A 19,355-nucleotide genomic window follows, 5' to 3' on the forward strand; every position below is an offset into this window, starting at 1 on the left:
GTGTGAACGCTGCCTGCAATCCTCCTGGGGCTGGAGTGGAGTTAGTTGAACCTTGTTTGCTAGTAAAAACTGAATTACTGTGTTGCAAAATGATGCATGTCTAAAAAGCATGTCACCAACATGAAAAGTTTGGAAAGCTGTAGCCTAATGTATAGTCTCATTCCGAGGATCACTGGCCAAGCCCTCCAGGCACACCAAACACTTTGATGAAGACTGTATTCCAGTTGCTATATGCTAGGGTTGCCATGTGTCTGGAATTTCCAGGACATAGCCGGAATACTGCAGTTGGAAGCAGTGTCTGGGCAGAAATGGCAGAAATGTCCGTGAAAATCCTGATGTGTGGCGATTTTGCCCAAAAAGCTCAACACGTTTGGCCAAAAAATTTAAAAATATATGGCAACCCTACTATATGCTGTATTCATTCACCCCCAAGTAGCCTGCAGCACACCACTTGAAAAAGGATAGGGAATGCTATAAAAGAAATATATAATTGTCCTCTAATATGTCAACTCTAGTTTTAAATAAAGCTCAACACACAAGGCCAGCCCAGGACATTTTGCGGCTGGAGGCAAAGGAAAAGATGGCCTCCCATACACTGTTCCAACTGGGCATGGGGGCAGGGCTTCCGAAGTTGATGGGCATTGCTATTAAAATGGTGTACATGGGCCGCGTCTTGTGATCAGTTATGTAGGGCGGGGCTTACTCACCCCCACCCCAATATTTTATTCAAGTTGGCACTTCTGCAGGAAGGTACTTGAATGGTCCTTTGTAACAGGTTGTGGGGCTGAACCTGAGGGCAGCAGACTGGCTGTGTCGCCTAAATACCTTCCAAAAATGAAGGGGAAATGTGTGTGCGTCCTATGGGGCGTATGCAGGCTTTCGCTGAAGCCTGGAGAGTGAGAGGGGTCGGTGCGCAACGACCCCTCTCGCTCTCCAGGCTTCAGGAAGCTATCCGCAAGCCTGGGGAGCCCGCGGGAGTTCCCGCCGGGCTCCCTAGGCTTGCGAACAGCAGCCTGCATCCCAAAGCCTGGGGCGCGCTGAGCAGTGCGCCCCGGGCTTCGGGCAGATATCCGCAAGCGTGGAGAGCCCGGCAGGAGTTCCCAAGGCTTGCGGATAGCAGCCTGCTCTGGGGGCTGGGGAAGCTCAGGCTTCCCCCGCCCCAGCCCCATGCCTGGGGGGGGGAAACTTTTTTTCTTTATTTCCCCCCCAAAAAACTAGGTGCACCCTATGGGGCGAAAAATACGGTAGCTGTGTCCTCCAACAGAGGGGAATGCCCCAGGAGCAGCATTCAGGAGGAACAGCCAGGGTTACCAACTCTGATCACCACACTCCTCGATATAGTGGTACCTCGGGTTACATACGCTTCAGGTTACAGACTCTGCTAACCCAGAAATATTACCTCGGGTTAAGAACTTTGCAGCAGCAGCGGGAGACCCCATTAGCTAAAGCGGTGCTTCAGGTTAAGAACAGTTTCAGGTTAAGAATGGACCTCCGGAACGAAGTACTTAACCCGAGGTACCACTGTATTTGATGTCTGAGGCAGGTACCTCAACCTGCCTAATGGTTTTCACCTGCCAATGGAAGGAAGTCAACTATGTCTTGGGAGCTCCCACTGCCTGAGGCAGCAGCTTCACCCTGCCTAATGGCGCATAGGAAACTGTTTTGCTGGTCTGACTATTTGCCATTTAGCTGCCTCGCCAGCTTGCTGGTTCTCGGATCCTTATAACTAGAGGTGCTCTGACCCTGAGCTGTGGTCCTTTTTCACGAGACCATTTCATTACGGAGTGAAATGATTCTAGCCTGAATGCCCTGTTGCTAAAAGTGGTTTGGGATAGGAGGCAAGACTGTATGTGAAAAAAAGAATCATATATATGCTATTAAATCAACGAAACTCCATTCATCATAGGTGATGAATTCTGACTTTGTGAATTTTGAATAGGCAGTTGCGACTCCATTGAGTTACTGCAGAGATTGGTTATGAAGAGTGTTTATGAATTGCTTTTACAGTTCTTTCTCACACGAAAAGTAGTTTTATGACAGCTTATGGCAAGAATTGATGCTGGATTCATGCAGCATGATTAGACCTTAAAATATTTTCACTGGGATTTGTTCACTAACGGTATATAATGAACCTTAATGTAATGAATTAGAAGGCTGTGTGGAGAAATTCTGCAGAAGTCTTATTCTCTCTCCCCTCCAATCTCCCCCGGCTTTTAAACTTGCAGTTTCTATTTGAAAGCAGCAAATCTCAGGTCGGCATTTTACAACCATGGCCCCAGCCCCCAGATGCTCTCACACCATAAAAAGCTGTGCACGTGTTGCTGGGCAGGAGAATCTCTCGTGCTGAATAAATAGATGTCAAGTCAACTTTGACAGAGGAGTGGGGAAGGAGCAGAGAACAGTGGTTCTGCCCCTCAAGCACATGATTAGACCTCTCAAAGCTAGATTTGATCACACACAATTTTGCTTCTACGGCCACAATCCGGGGATCCATTCGTGGAAATCTCTGTCTCACTACGAATACAAAAGAAAGTTCTTCACACAATGCATAGCTAAAATTGGATAGCTCTGAAAGATAAATTCAGGGAAAATAAGGTTGCTCTGGTCCATGGGGTCACGAAGAGTCGGACATGACTAAACAACAAGGCTATCAAAAACTACTAGCCATGTGATCTACATTTCATCTCCAGGGTCGGAGCTGCTGGAAATCACAAGTCAGTAAGATTAGCTCACTGATGGCATTTTCCTCTTATTCTCACTATTATCTACTGGGTAAGAGCCCATTAATTTAATGTGCAGAGCAGTAAGGCAACCTTGATCACTCAGCTACTAGCTCTTCACTTCCACACTACTAATGCTCAAGTGCAATGAATACAGTTACCTGAGTGCTGTTGTTTTTAAAGTATATGACTCCATAAGATCTGAGTGTCAAGTTACGATTCCAAATACATTTTGTGAATATTTGAAAATAGATATCCCTCCTCCCAAACTGGTTTCAAACCAAGAAATGCAGTCACTTATATGATATCCTAGTCACTGTTGTGAGTTTTCATACATTTACTTTTTTCCTCTGAAATTGTAGTGAAAGAACCAACCTCACCCCATTCAGCCATGCTTAGGAAATAATTGGATGACCTCAGCACAGTCATTAGCTGTCAGTCTAACCAATCTCTCAAGTGTGTTGTGCAGATAAAATGGAGGAGGCAGAGCATTATGTACGCTGCCCCAGGCTATTTGAAGGGCAAGGTAAAACGTGATCAATGTTCATGTTAATACTAACACTTCTACATTTTCATGCATTACATAAGGCTTTAAGGAAAACAGTAAACACAAAAATGAACAGACCATAACTTTATTGGAGATATATTCAGCTACAATTATTACAAAAAAATCTATTAAAGGTAATTGTGATCCATAAGGTGCAGACTGCAAATTTCTGCAGCATGATTACAGTATGAATGAATTACATTTTATGTCCCTTAGACAGCTGCAGCATGTGATGGGAAATATTTTATTGTCCATCAAATTATGTTATTCATTCTACTTGATTTTAACCATCTTTACAGTCAAACTATTTACAATAAAAAAGCCTGCAATTTTCAATGCTTGTTCAACTTCTGTTTCTCTAGATAACTTGCTGCTGTAGTAAAACTGAGTGCATCAATCATATCAATTTAAACAGTCTGTGGTTATCCAAATTAAACATATGCAAGTGGGGAAGCTATAAAAGGACTTAGGAAATAAAACTGATAGATTAATGTTGAGTTACTCTTGCATGAAGTTGCAATTAACGGTTTTGGGCTGGATCAAAACTAAGATAGTTGAACTTAAGTTCCACTGAAAGCAATGGATCAAGCTAGTCCTAAGTCCCACTGATACCTATGGGAACTAAGTTCAACTCGCTTAGTCTAGATCCAACCCTTTGTATTCTACCTGACTTTATGGATATCTGTTATCAGACTTCTGCTGGTGAAAATGTAGGTTTCAGTTACATTTCATGGTTGTAAAGTCTTAAGGATTTAAAGACACAGTCTTATAAATATTAGCACATCTTCGCTTCACTGAAAGTGAAAATATTTGCCATTAATAGTGTAACGTTGCCCTAGGTTCAGTCTCTTTAATTACTCACACACAACTAATTCCATTACATTCAATGAGGAAGGTAGAACAGCACATGGCTCAAATATTGTCAAATAACTTTTTTTTCAGTTAGAAAAGGCTGTGACTTTGGGGACTGCCAGTTTATGCCACTTGCAGATGTGGCCTTACCCCTTACAGGACTTCTCACAGTTCAATCTGGTTAAAAATTCTGCCCTCTGCACTTGACCAGATGATACCTACAGATAGATCCCTTCATATTCAAAACGAAGGAGAAATCTTATTGACTGTTATGTATGCATGTTCAGTGAATTTACAGTAAGGCAGGGCAAGGGAAGGGGGGCTGGAAAGAGTCCATTCTAAATGTTAACCGTTTCACAAGACAGTAAAAGGATGGCAAAAAAAGACACTGCTGGGACCCCGAGAGTCCCTGGGCAGTGTTCTGCTTGTGCAGTGTGGATCTCACGCCTCCTTTTTGCAGCCCTTTGCATCCACTGAAAAGATAGGGGAGGGATTGGGACTGGGGGCCAGCCAAATGTTCCTGAACTACAACTCCAATCAGCCCCAGCCTGCATGACCAATGGTCAAAGATAATGGGAACTGTAACCCAGCAACACCCAAAGGTTATAGGTTCCCCATGTCTGGGTTAGTGGATCTCCAGAAGGAAATGGGATGAGGTGTGGGTAGCTGCATCTGGGAGAGAAGACTCATTGGAAATTGGAGAACACCCCCTCCCTTCCCGCTTGCAGAAGCACCTTCCAGTCATGCAAGGGGCTCTCTGGATCCTAGACCAAAGTCTTTCTTCCTTAAAATACAGAAAACGTTACAGACAAAAAACCCAACAAATAGCCTATTTCAGTTGTGCAATTTAAGTGACACATTGCAGGTATTCTAATCATCTTTTTTTTCAAATTCAGTAAATCAAAGCAGCAGCAAGGCCCAAACCACATTAATTCCTCTAATTAAGTATCTTTCTCCTTGAAATGAGGTAAAGCACGGTACCAAGTGCAATGCTTATTTGTGCTACATGAACAGAACAGCACAAAACAAAGCCATAACAAAAATAAAAATGCAGCATAGTTAGGAGGACTGTTTTAAGTATACAGTGTAACAGAACACACAAACACACACACAAATCCAAAATTAGGTTCATGCCAATTAACCCCTCTGCTGTCTACATGAGGGGTCTGTGTGATACATTGTGAAGACAGGCTTGCAACAGTCCATTTCCTCTCATGCTTGTAGCATGTCAAGGGATTTCGATCTCAACCTTCAAAGGGTGAGATTTAGGTCTAAATAGCATACATTTTCCAATACTCCAACTGTACTAAAAAGGGGACGTGGGTAAAGCAGTTGCACAGCATGGAAACTAGTGTGTTTTTGCATTCTAACAGCATTATGTAATATTTGAATTAAATCATACAGCAAAAAGGTTGTTGTATTAAACACGCACACACACAAACAGCAGCAGGACCTACATTTACCATTGGCCCCTACTCAATATTTTCAGTTTCAGTTCATTAGCTTTCTTCAACAGGGAGGCATTGAATACTTCTGATTAGAGAGTGTAATTATTCCTATTGCCATCAGGCTACACTCTTAACCTTTGAAATTATCCAAGTATGAAACATTTATGTGAAGCATTTGCTATCTTTCAGTCTCATGAGATTGGTTCTGATTTTACATATGGCATTTCACAAAAAGAAAAGAAAAACCAAAGCTTATATATTTGATTGGGATAATACATGCCCTTTTTTTGAATTACAGAAACTTGCGAGTTTTTAAATGCTGATCTGGGCATCAGCAAAGAAAACTATCAACATTAGTAGCTATTATTTACTAGAGCTGCAAAATCCTTGCTTTGGGCTGCAATTGTAGATTTAACAGTGTTTATTAATAAACTACCTATGCATGAATAGAATTTAGATAGTAATCCTCAATCCACTTACCACTGAAAAGTCTTGTAAGAAAAGTCTTGTAAGAATCCTTTTACAGCACCTCAGATTAGTGGTTTGAGGACTACAGCTTTACCTAAACGTTGTAACAAATGTCACAATACAAAGCTAAATTTCGGGAATACTATGCATGTAGTGGGCATTTTCACAGACATTTTCACAGCAGCTGCTCATACTAAAGCTGAAAAGGGCCCACTGGAATCAGCTGGAATCACCTGAAGGGTGTTTCTCTGTGCCATCCTGGACCCAGGTAGGTTAGTGCTGCCTAGAAGTCAAAGGCAGGATTATCAATCGGTTCACAGGAAGTTTTAACCTCTGCGTTCCCGTGAGCAGTCTCCAGGTACAGTTTTGCCAAGCTAAGAAGCAGAGACAGACAGAAGACCATGCATACCACATGCAGACAGGTTGAACTCAGTTAAACATCTCTGCGTATAATCACTCCCCGAAAGTATGATCTGTAGGCAGCCATTCATGGAAAAAGCAGGATACGGCCCTGGGTGCCAGCAAGGAGAAACACCCTTCAGGTGAGTTTAACAGACCCTTCTCCTGTACTGGCATACTGGACCCAGGTGGGATGTTTGAAAGCTGACCAAGATCAATAGGGTTATTGGTGGCTGCCTAGGGTGGAGGAAGCACACTTTGTAAGACTCATCTTCCAAAGGCCACTTCAGCTGAAGCAAACAGGTCTACCTTATAATGACAAATGACCCTGTAGCTCCCTGGCATACCTCCTAAAGAGGTGTGTTGGTTGAAAAATGCTGCTGGAGCGAGCGGTGAATTTGCTGTGGTAGGCAACTTTAGGAAGTCACAAGCCAGGGAAATGCCAGCCTTAATCTGCTTTGCCCGGGTTGAGGGCAGAAAAGATAACAAGGAGTCTTTTTATGTTTGAGTCCTAGAGATGTAGCACTTTAAGGCATCTTAGGGAGTGCCACACCTTCTCAGTGGGGTGGAGTGGGGAGCTGCAGAAAGTAGGCAGAATGACCTCTTCGTATCAGTAGAAGGTCAAGTTGGCTTTTGGGATGAAGAAGGGATCCACATGTCTGGGAAGGTGCACCAATGTTTGGCCAACGAAGCCACTAGTCTTGTCAATACAGAGACTTGGGTGTATTGCAAGGCTCCAGAAAATACTTGGATGCCCAACATTTGGACACAGTGGACCTGCTTCCCATAACTTTGCCCAACACTGCTTTTGATTCATTCATATGGAGACATGAGTGCAAATCAGGGTAGTCATGATATACAAGGGCAGGCCGCAGTGGCACAAGCAGAGCAGGCCCAGGCCCTGGCTGTTGTGCAACAGGTGCTGCAGTAGGCTGCTGCTGAATAGGTTAAGTTGGGGGGAAAGAAATTTGCAATTTCTGCTAACAAAAATTGCATGTCGTTAGTTAATTGTAGCTGCATGAATAGGGAAAATTATTTGACTCAACAGCTAGGGAGTTTAATCAGAGAGGGAAAACCTGGGAAAATCAACAGTGGGAGGGGTAGAATCCATTGCAGAATATATTTTTTTCAGAATAAAAATGATTTTAACAACAACCAAACCTCTCACACACAGAGACAACACAAGTTGTAAGAGAAAAATAAAGCTATCTGAGGTAGCCATGGTGAGCTAAAAAGCAGCAGGATGCTGAACTCTGACTAGGACTTGGGTAGATGGGGAAATCCCCCATGGAACACAAAAAGCAATCAGTGAAAAATACAAACAGATCAAAGCATGCAAGAAGAAAGGAAATTAGAAGGATCCTGGCCAAGTACACAGTACAAAAAGAGCAAGTAAAGAAATAAGCAGGTGAAAGTAGAAAATGCAAGCCTGAAGCAGAGGAGAAATCAGAAACCTTCCTAAGCTGCTGCTCTCGAGGAACGTATTTGACGACCGATTCCAGGAACAGTTAAAACATCCTGTGACTCTAATGACATTCCCGTCTTCGAGCTCTAGGCAGCACTAACCTACCTGGATCCAGTGTGCCAGCACGGAAGAACGGTCATTTTCCAAACTGAAAATGAGGCTTGCTTCCTCATCCAGGGGGGTGGGGGGTAGGGGTGGGGTGTCTGCAGCAAAAAACAAAGAAACTTTTGAGCCATGTGTGTAGTTCATCCTTGCACATGAGCTTGTCTTTTTATCCTTCCATTACATTTTACTTGGTCACTGTGACTGAAGTCACACAAAAATCTTTCATTTCACTGCCATCGTTAGAAAGATTTGTTAAACTAAATTCTGTATTTCAGAAAAGGTTTAATGTCTTCTGCCACTAAGGTACGATCTTTCTCTTTTAGAAAGGTAAGCCAGATGTTTTCCCCTCTAAATTTTGAATGCACATGTGTGAGGAAGGGGGGGTGTCTTTAACACAGAACACAGTATTATCTGTAATTTAACACACAAAACAGCATCAAGAGCAGACCACTGTGCTGGAAACATTAAAAAAAAACTTGCTCAGCTCTCTCAAACTTCAAGCATAATTAATGGGGTAAAATTGCAGCAAACCTCTATTGATATTGGTGGGAGTGCAAGACAACCCACAGCTTTTTAAACAAGGTAAAATTAAGAGGTATTATAGTTACAGTGCAAAAATTAAAATTTCAAGCATAATACATACACATAGCACCAAAAACAAACAAAAATGCATGCAAAAGGGAAAAAAGACACAAAAAGAACAAAGAAGAACTGAGGTATTTAAGTGAAGGGTGCCTACAAATATCTAAAGAAACTTAGGCATAGCCTAAAAAGTATGCTTTCATATCAACTGAAACAACAATAATGAGCTAGTTATTCTAAGGTAAAGGACCTAAATCACAGATGTATCAAAAGTATGGCAATTTCTCTCACACAACAACTTCCATGGCATTTAACAGCACAGCTTTGGTAGGTGAAATATGCATGCAATTCTGAAAAGTACAGTAAGAAATTTACGTGGAAATCGCTCTTAAAGGTGTAAAGGTGCTCCGTTTGTTAAATATGTACCCAATATAAAATCTGCAGCATATTTTAGGTGCGATATGTCAAAAGTTCTTTTTAAAGCAACAGTTTGCACTGTGCAGTTAGCTATTATTACAAAGTTCCAATACTGGAAGCAATGCCTGCAATCCACCAGGAAAATCTCTTGCACAAGTCCCTTGAAGGGAAAGGAGGTTCCACAAGAGTGATGGACTGTGCTCAGTCTCGGTTTCTGTAACAATGGAAATCAGCGAGAGACTTTTCTGTTTGCAATAACAAATAAGATCTGTACTAACCATTTCCTCTGAATTGTTAAAAAATAACCTCACTACATATATATGAATACGATTTCTATTACAGTCCTGTAATAAGTTAGGTCACAGCTAAACTAACATGTTGTACTGTAAATATGGAGCTTCATCATTGTAAAATGCGTTCTAAAAATGAAGGGAATGTAATACAGTTTGCTCCAAGGAGTTCAGAAATGAAAGGTTGCATTAGTGAGGGCTTATGTACTTTTAAGGCAAGAACCTTTTGATGCAAGACTATGCGGCATCAGTTTTAAAATCTATCTGATGCCAGACATTTCAATTTAAACCTGTCCCTAACAAACAAGTGCAATAATGATTGGGAATGCCATCTTAATGCAAAGATGGCATGGAAAGAACAAGGACAATACTGGCACACTTAATCCTTACACCAAATCATCCGGTGCAGTTTATAAACTGCTTCGTGACTGGCACTAGTGCACAGATTTGAGGAATTTCAAGATTACTATATATATATACATATATATATAAATCTAGTAACTGCAATAGGCATAAGCTCCCTGGCCTTTAAACACTAAGCAAAGCTGTACTGACAAAGTAAACCAAAGATACCTGACAACAATTATTTTGAACACTTGCTAAATGTCATCATTAAAGCACTCTTGTGATTAAACAAAGCAGAAGTGAGGAAAGAAGACAAGATTGTGTTTGCGCAAAAAAACCCTATAACTACATTTCGTTCCAAAATTATGTGTACATGTTAAATGTTGTTAGCTATTTGTTATCAAACTTTAAATGCTGTCTTCAGTTTGTTCCTCTCAACATATATCTTTTAAATTTCTCTACTGAGTGTGTGGTTGTTGTTGTTGTTGTTTTTAAGAGGTGTCTCAGCTATTTGGAACCTGAGGTTGATTTGCTTTGAGGCTTCGTAGAGCTCTTCTTGCTGCAGCAGATTTGGCGATCCGATAGCTTCTTCCAACACCTTTGAACTTTCCCTTTCCTACAACTTCCACAGTTACTCTGACCTTTCCGTCGTAGGTTCTTTCCGCAGGACTGCGTGAGTGGAGGGGGAAGCAGGAAAAACAGAAATAAACACATATGCCAATTAAAACAAAGATATTCAAAGTGGAATCAATTCCGGAAGAATAACCATGTTAATCTGAAACAGTGTACGGTCCTGTGAAACACAATTTATTGCAACATGAGCTTTTGTAGAAGCAACAGGCTACTGCAAGGATGCATGAAGTATAAAGACATTGTGTACATATACACACATGCATCCAGTGGGAGGAAACAAAAGCCCTTCACATACTTCAAATGGAAGCAAAAGTGTAGTTGGAAGTTCGTTACTGTTTTTCCTCAGTTTTGAGATTTCTTTTCCAGAAGAGTATGTCATTAAAATTATTACAAGGACACTGGGTGGCATCCAGCTAAGCAGTTCTACTAGCAGACGCACTTCTAACTGTGCAGCAGAACATCCCACTCCTTCTCCCCTCCGGTCCCTAAATCTGCTCCAAAGTACTGGAGGAAACCCTAGAACATATTAAAGGGGTGTACAGCAAGAGGAGGAGGTCCACTGTTAGGCCAAAAAAAAAAAAAAAAAAAAAGCTTGTGCCAGCAGAGCTGTTTAGCTAGACATCACATATTACTATTAACTCAATTTCTTACCTGCCCTTCAATATAAGGTCACAAACAATTTCAAAATGCAGCAATTTTAAAATACAGGTGTTTTTTTTAATAATACAAATATAATTCTTATTATACAGTAAAACACAATTATAATCCATTGCAAGGTGCATGACTTCAGGAATATTTTACAGAAATATTAAGCAGATGAATTCTTACCTAAATTTAGCTGTCTCTGGCTCCATTTCCAGCAGCTCTCGTACTGGGGAACGGGGCACATTTGCAGAGAATTTCTCTGTGATTAAAAACAACAACAACATGTTTGTAAACCCTATTAACGACAAACAATGAATTACTGAACATTTCTTCCGAGAGCTCCAATGTTACCTATTAATGGCCTCATCATTGGATAGTACACTTGCCAAACCATTTCAAGAGACATTCCACTATCCATGTAAATGGCACCAGCGAGTGACTCAAATATATCCCCCATGGCCTTTGGTACTTCTATGTCCTCCTCTTTTTCTTCATCTTCTTCAGATCTTCGGAGCTAAAGCAAATACCAAAACAAAACTGTGTTACAAAATTGTTGCAAATTTTCAATTAAAAAGGATTTATTCACTCAGAACTGCAAATTTTCAACTTCTAGACGAGCAAGAATGGATTAAACAAAAGTCTGACATTAAACTGGTATTAAGCTAGCTTCGATATCTAGTCCTCCTTCTGTGTGCTATTCAAGTTCCTTGAGATCAGCCTTCTTTTTCTTAAAAGTTTTCTGTTCTTACAGCTGTGAAGAAATGTTTGAGCGATGCCTGTTAAAGTCTGAGAAGCAAAAGGGTGACTAAGATATCAGTGAGTGGGAATAGGCTTCAGTGTCCCCCATTCCCAACTAAAAAAACCTCCAAGAATTATATGCAAAATTGCAGCATTATGCAAAAGAGAAATGGTGTAAATATGCTCCATTTAAGTAATTTATACTGGTCTCAGAACTCTGTTTTCATTGGCAGAGAATTTGAACTACTTGACCACAAAGTTTATTTTTTTTTAAAAAAATATGCAACACACAGCCCTGGTCATAGGGTCAGTATTTCACAATAATTCTGAAGTAGTGTGACAAAAGTCCTTGCTTGTATGCAGCACAGACAAGGATGAAATTTAGAATGCAGCCATAATCCGATAACTAGTTGCTGTTCACAATGTCCTATTCAGTAGAAAGCCTCTACTTGATCTTGCCATGTTGTGCTAGATGTTTAAATTCTTCAATATAAACTCACACTAAAATGAGCTTCAACACACACAAATGATTTTCTGGCGCCACTAACCTCGGAATCCATTCCTTGCATTTCATTTTTTTCCATCTGAAACTGCACAAAGTCATCAATAACATGAAACAGCTCGGGAGAGACAGCTTTGAAGTATTTGTGGTAGTCATACTTTACAGCCAATGAGGCAAAGATGGTATTGTTAACAAGAGCAGATCGCAGGTCTGTTAGAACTCCAGGAGAGTGCTGCCGTGGGTCTTCGTAAAGGTGCTTGGTTATGAGGTAGTCCAAAATTGCATCTCCCAGGAATTCCAACCGCTGGTAACAATCTTAACACACAAGGGTGGAGGGATTGGCAAGAAATAGATAGCAATATAATTAACAATCCTCCCAGATAATCTGCATCTCTTCAGGCATGTAAGCTTAATGCAAAAAGGGGATTTTTCACATGACTTACCAGTAATGGTGTTGTAATGATAGGAGGCATGAGTAAATGCCTGGAGTAGATAAGCCTTATTCTTAAAACTGTAGCTAATTTTCTTCTCAAAGTTTTCAAAGCCAGATATAAGGTGATGTAAGGTTCGCTCAGCATCTGGATGATCAAACATACATCTTGGAGGAATCTTTAAACAGCCATACATCAAGTCTTTATACAGAGAAGACTCTTGATTGGCTAGAGAGGCAGAAACACAGATTGCTGAAGAATGTTTCTGCTGGTGGTTAAAATGCTCTCTGTAGGAATACAGAGCACTCTCCCAATCAGTTTTCTTAATAACCGGAAGCACTTTTAGCCCCAGTGAACAGAGGAAAAGCTGGGCAGCTCTTTCACCGCAGCTGGTCAGATAGCAGCCCAGAAGGGCTTCCACACAGTCTGCAATGCTTTTGTCAGCAATGCATTGTTCTGTATGTAAGTCATAGGAGATGGACTGTTTTCCAGCATCAATACCACAATTTTCCTCTGATGGATTCCAGAAACCCACTACAAAGTCATCCTCTTCAACAGCCTTGCTAGGGTCTAGATAGCACATTGCATCCCAGGAGCTGTAATCAAAATCATCAAAATCTGATGCAAACTGGACATTAGTCAAAGTTGATTTTTTGGGTGCTTTCCATTCATAACTGTTATCAGTGGGTGAAAATGGGGAAAGGGATATTTTCTTCACAAATGCTCCAGAACCCATTAACATATTGTCAATGAATTTGATATGCTCCTGATCGTATTCCATAAAGTCATCCTCAAAGTCAGCTTCCTCCTTGGGTACTCGCCACATTAAGTCGTCGTCATCGTCATCATCATAATCATCATCAAGTTTTCCATTAGACATCAATCCCTCTTTTGCCTGAAAGTAGGAAAAAAATAAAACAGGAAGGGCCACTTAGTTTAATTACAAAAATAATTCCACAGCATCACAATAAAATGGTTATGGACAGTATTAACTATGCCTTTCTTTCTTTCTTTCTTTCTCTCTTTCTTTCTTTCTTTCTCTTTCTCTCCTACATTAGATCTACCGTATTTTTCGCCCTATAGGACGCACCGTCCCATAAGGCGCACCTAGTTTTTTGGGGGGGAAATAAAGGAAAAAAATTATTTCCCCCCCAGGCGCGGGGTTGGGGAAGCCCGAGCTTCCCCCGACCCCAGCCCCCAAACAGGCAGCTCTCTGCAAGCCGTGGGAGCCCAGTGCTGGCTCCCGCTGCTAGCGGAGAGGTCCGCGAAGCCTGGGCGCGCTGAGCTCAGCGCGCGCAGGCTTCGGCATGCAGGCACGTCTCCGCCAGCAGCGGGAGCGTTCCCGCTGCTAGCGGAGAGGTCCGCGAAGCCTGGGCGCGCTGAGCTCAGCGCGCGCAGGCTTCGGCATGCAGGCACGTCTCCGCCAGCAGCGGGAGCGTTCCCGCTGCTAGCGGAGAGGTCCGCGAAGCCTGGGCGCGCTGAGCTCAGCGCGCGCAGGCTTCCGCATGCAGGCACCTCTCCGCCAGCAGCGGGAGCGTTCCCGCTGCTAGCGGAAAGGTCCGCGAAGCCTGGGCGCGCTGAGCTCAGCGCGCGCAGGCTTCGGCATGCAGGCACGTCTCCGCCAGCAGCGGGAGCGTTCCCGCTGCTAGCGGAGAGGTCCGCGAAGCCTGGGCGCGCTGAGCTCAGCGCGCGCAGGCTTCGGCATGCAGGCACCTCTCCGCCAGCAGCGGGAGCGTTCCCGCTGCTAGCGGAGAGGTCCGCGAAGCCTGGGCGCGCTGAGCTCAGCGCGCGCAGGCTTCGGCATGCAGGCACCTCTCCGCCAGCAGCGGGAGCGTTCCCGCTGCTAGCGGAGAGGTCCGCGAAGCCTGGGCGCGCTGAGCTCAGCGCGCGCAGGCTTCCGCATGCAGGCACCTCTCCGCCAGCAGCGGGAGCGTTCCCGCTGCTAGCGGAAAGGTCCGCGAAGCCTGGGCGCGCTGAGCTCAGCGCGCGCAGGCTTCGGCATGCAGGCACGTCTCCGCCAGCAGCGGGAGCGTTCCCGCTGCTAGCGGAGAGGTCCGCGAAGCCTGGGCGCGCTGAGCTCAGCGCGCGCAGGCTTCGGCATGCAGGCACCTCTCCGCCAGCAGCGGGAGCGTTCCCGCTGCTAGCGGAGAGGTCCGCGAAGCCTGGGCGCGCTGAGCTCAGCGCGCGCAGGCTTCGGCATGCAGGCACCTCTCCGCCAGCAGCGGGAGCGTTCCCGCTGCTAGCGGAGAGGTCCGCGAAGCCTGGGCGCGCTGAGCTCAGCGCGCGCAGGCTTCCGCATGCAGGCACCTCTCCGCCAGCAGCGGGAGCGTTCCCGCTGCTAGCGGAGAGGTCCGCGAAGCCTGGGCGCGCTGAGCTCAGCGCGCGCAGGCTTCGGCATGCAGGCACGTCTCCGCCAGCAGCGGGAGCGTTCCCGCTGCTAGCGGAGAGGTCCGCGAAGCCTGGGCGCGCTGAGCTCAGCGCGCGCAGGCTTCGGCATGCAGGCACGTCTCCGCCAGCAGCGGGAGCGTTCCCGCTGCTAGCGGAGAGGTCCGCGAAGCCTGGGCGCGCTGAGCTCAGCGCGCGCAGGCTTCGGCATGCAGGCACGTCTCCGCCAGCAGCGGGAGCGTTCCCGCTGCTAGCGGAGAGGTCCGCGAAGCCTGGGCGCGCTGAGCTCAGCGCGCGCAGGCTTCGGCATGCAGGCACCTCTCCGCCAGCAGCGGGAGCGTTCCCGCTGCTAGCGGAGAGGTCCGCGAAGCCTGGGCGCGCTGAGCTCAGCGCGCGCAGGCTTCGGCATGCAGGCACGTCTCCGCCAGCAGCGGGAGCGTTCCCGCTGCTAGCGGAGAGGTCCGCGAAGCCTGCATTCGCCCCATAGGACGCACCCAGATTTCCCCTTCATTTTTGGAGGGGAAAAAGTGCGTCCTATAGGGCGAAAAATACGGTAAATACATTATTATTTATGCTGTCTAAGAACTATAGATGCCTGAACCACCTAGAAACAACGCTAGGCACTGGGAGACACTGTTCTACAGTGGTTTCAGTCCTTTTTGGAAAGTTTGTCTCAGAATGTGGCACAGCAAAACTAAAGAGAAAACAGAAATCTCTATTATCTTGGACTACTGCAATTATATTGTGCTTAAGCAGAAAAATGTCAATTTCTCACTTTAGTAAATAGAGCTTTTTGCAAATCAGTGAGAAGCCGATTTGCTCAGCATGAATGAAACCAGTTTAGACTATTGTTAAATTATATCTATAAACAGATGCAAGAGCTGTAGACCAAATATTTTAAGCAGGGGTTGACACTGATGTAAACAATTACTCGGATAGTACTGAAACACCATGCTAGGAATTTGATAGCTTGGTAAATGCCATAGGTTTAAAGAAAGTTTTAGCTTTCAGATACATATTATATTTGGGGTGGGAGGGATCACAACAAATTGCGATTTTTTTTTTTAGTTTTAATACATAACATTTTGGATATTCTGCCAACACATTGTTTTTCAATTATGATTTAGGACAAGAATGATACTGTATTCAAATCTGCAAAGTAAACGAAGCTAAGACTGAAATACATCCAAACAGAAACAAGCCACATTGATACAATCAAGCCATTTCCTTTCCAATGCTCTCTCGTTTTTACAATAGAGTAAGAAGAGACAATGAGGGACATCCAATTGTGCCTGTGTACCAGTAATATGAATGGACAATTGAACATTGGGTTTTCTCATCCCTGCAGTCCCTTGTATGCCTCCCAAATCTGCTTTGGACGGTTAGGTGACCTGAGCAATAGGCCTGGGCAACGTATCAATAAAAGGTAAAGGTAAAGGACCCCTGGACGGTTAAGTCCAGTCAGCTATGGGGTTGCAGCTCTCATCTCGCTTTCAGGCCGAGGGAGCCAGTGTTTGTCCGCAAACAGCTTTTCGGCTCATGTGGCTAGCATGACTAAACTGCTACTGTCACAAATGAATATTGGACTTTTTCATCAACACAGTCTGCGCAGCGACTAGAGCATAGAAATAAAAGGCTGTCCACAATATCTTTGCTTATTTTTATTTTCGAAAACGTAACAGTCAAAAGCTGCAAGCTATCACCAGTCCTCACCAGCAGCTTACAAAACATTTGATCAACTTAAATACAATTTCAAATAATCAATTAATTATCCTATCACATCCCTTCCTGCATCCGGTGCAGAAAGTAACTCCCCTTTCTAATTAGGGAAAAAGTCAAGAGACCACAGGTGTGCAGCTAAGTAGGTCAAACTGCAAACATACACCTGTGAGCTTCAATTAACCAACTGCGTAGCATCATCGACCACTTTAAGATAAAGAAAAACCAACATGAAACACTGTGACGGAAACCAGAGTGCAGGGAAACACTGTTTACCTTCCTGCCACAGCAGTACCTATTTATCTACTTGCACTGGTTGGCAGGAGCTGGGACAGAGCAACGGGAGCTCACTCCGCTGCAGGGATTCGAACCACCAACCTTTTGATCGGCGAGCCCAAAGGGGCTCAGTGCTTTAGACCACAGCGCCAGGATTGGTATGAGGAGCAGACCACAATGTCAGCTTCACTGAGTAGTATATCATTGGTGAAACTGCCACTGCTCCTAAGTCCCTGTGCTAGCAACTTCCTCCAGTGAGCTTCGCTAGCAGAGGGACTCAGGACAGGAGCAGTGGCGGTTTCACCAGCAATATATCTGCCCTCATACTGCAAAGAGAGAGAAAAAAGCTGCATTGGTGAGGTGCCGATACAGCTTGTTCCTCCATCTGCATATTTAACTGGTTGGCTGAGTATGCGGTTGCTGCCCCCTTCAGCCGAGCAGTTAAAGGATCCCCCAGCCCGGCGCTGGCTCCCCCACGAGTGGGAAGAGCACCGGGGACGGGGAGCCCTCCCCACCCTCGGCAGAGGGCAAAGGATCCCCGCTGCTCTCCCCTCTCATCCACGAGCGGGAGGAGCACTGGGGATGGCTCAGCTGGGCATCAGGAACCCTCACCACAGGCTCCTGACTGCAATAGTGAAGCAAGAGGACAAGTTTTCTTATGGATCAGTAACTGGTTAAAGAACATTTTCACAATGGAGGGAATCAGTGGATTATCACAATGATCTTTACTAGGGTTAGGGTTATTTTAACGTGCTCATGAGCAATGAGGAGTCGTGTGAGTGCTGAGATGGTCAAGTTTGTGGATGACACCAAACTATTCAGGAGGTGAAAACTGAAGAGTTCCAAAGAGCCCTTCCAAACAATCCAAACAATCAAAGACGATCAAGTTTAATGTAAGTGTAGAATGACTCCCATCTTGCAGCAAAAACATCAACTGACAGGACCTTAAAAGGCTGTGGCTATGAAAGAGATGCTATGTCTTGATGGATGAAGAAGGTGCCAATGTAGAAAATAGTGACAGGGAAAATAATAATATTAGGGTTCAATTTTAGCATCGTCACATTTGAAATACACCAAGCATAGCCTGATACTGTTAGACTACAACTCCCATCACCCCTTACCATTGGCCAAGATGACATCTATCTCTCTCTCTCTCTCTCTCTCACACACACACACACACACACAGAGAGAGAGAGAGAGAGAGAGAGAGAGAGAGAGAGAAATACAGTTCTTATTTGGCAAGCTCAAAATTCCCAGATTTTTATTTTATTATTATTGCAGAGTGAGTGAACAAGACTCAGATGGACAGGACAGCTTCTTCCCTTTTTTCCTGAGGAATTCCCATGATCAGTGCATTCAATCTATACAGCTAGAGTGTAATGGATTCCCTGTGTGCTAGTGCTTGTCCTATCCGTATACCTTCAAGTTGTTTCATGGTGTTGGCAGAAGCATCCCCCCACCTTCATGCCCCCCCTCTCAATTCGTGTACCCTCCCTTTCTATAACAGCTCACGTGCTGCTAAGAGATTATAACATACAAACTATATTACATGTTACGTGCGCGAGTTATAGCATTAAAACCATTCTATTTTAAGAGCATAATAAAATAACACTGTTTGAAGTGAGTATACTTGAAATGTTTTACTCTACAATAAATATTTCACAGTGCAAACATTAACAGTCTTTCAGTGTGCCCTCTGGTGGCTCTGTAGTCAAAATATGAATTTCAGAAAACTGATGAGCTCAAATAAAGCATTATTTGCTTTTTCTAATCAAAATATTAACTTTTTATGGAGGAAAGCTAATCATAAAGCAAAGGACCACTGTAGTCCCCCCCCCCCATATTGAGCTGTTTTATATGAATATTGAAAAAGAAATAATAAAAAAGAAACAAGGCTATTATTCAGGAAGTTATATTACCAATGAATCAGCAGAAGTCTAGCAATCTTTCTAGCAATTTGACATCTGATTATTTTTACCAGTCAAAATTTTTTACTCAACAGTGAAACAACTCATAGTACTAGACACATCTGGACTTTGTCCAAACACTATCTGTGTCAGTGTTTCCAGTAAATTGAGCGACGGCTTCAGAACCCCAGTAAATCCCACTATGCAGTGACAGTTTTGGCAAAGCAAGACAAATATTAGTTCAGATCTATGTTTTTGATCCTTAATGAAGATTTAATGAATGTTAACGAGCTAACAGTCCCATTGCAAAATGCCAGCAAGATGACACCCCACTCTGAAAGCACTACAAGGAAAACCTTTACTTTTGTACTCCCTGGGATAAACACACCAGCCACAACATAATGCAAGTCGCATATGAACCAAGCATATGAAAAGATAAATGTAGACTCACAGCTTTCCTTACACCCCCTCTTGGAAGGAG

The 19,355-nt window shown here is 43.9% G+C and overlaps 1 protein-coding gene across 2 annotated transcripts in view; it reads right to left on the bottom strand.

Moving 5' to 3' along the window:
• Positions 1-3,336: 3,336 nt before the first annotated feature.
• DICER1 (dicer 1, ribonuclease III) overlaps positions 3,337-19,355 on the bottom strand; it is a 55,640-nt gene continuing 39,621 nt past the window's right edge. For both annotated transcript variants that reach the window (XM_083433302.1, XM_083433303.1), the window contains 5 exons: positions 12,600-13,482; positions 12,203-12,471; positions 11,268-11,430; positions 11,100-11,175; positions 3,337-10,307 (listed from right to left, as the gene is read on the bottom strand). In XM_083433302.1, the coding sequence (XP_083289428.1) occupies positions 10,142-10,307; positions 11,100-11,175; positions 11,268-11,430; positions 12,203-12,471; positions 12,600-13,482 (1,557 nt within the window). In that variant the 3' untranslated portion in view covers positions 3,337-10,141. The remainder of the gene's footprint in view (positions 10,308-11,099; positions 11,176-11,267; positions 11,431-12,202; positions 12,472-12,599; positions 13,483-19,355) is intronic.

This window comes from Podarcis tiliguerta (assembly GCF_965153285.1).
Source record: "Podarcis tiliguerta genome assembly, chromosome: 1".
Classification (NCBI taxonomy): Eukaryota; Metazoa; Chordata; class Lepidosauria; order Squamata; family Lacertidae; genus Podarcis; species Podarcis tiliguerta.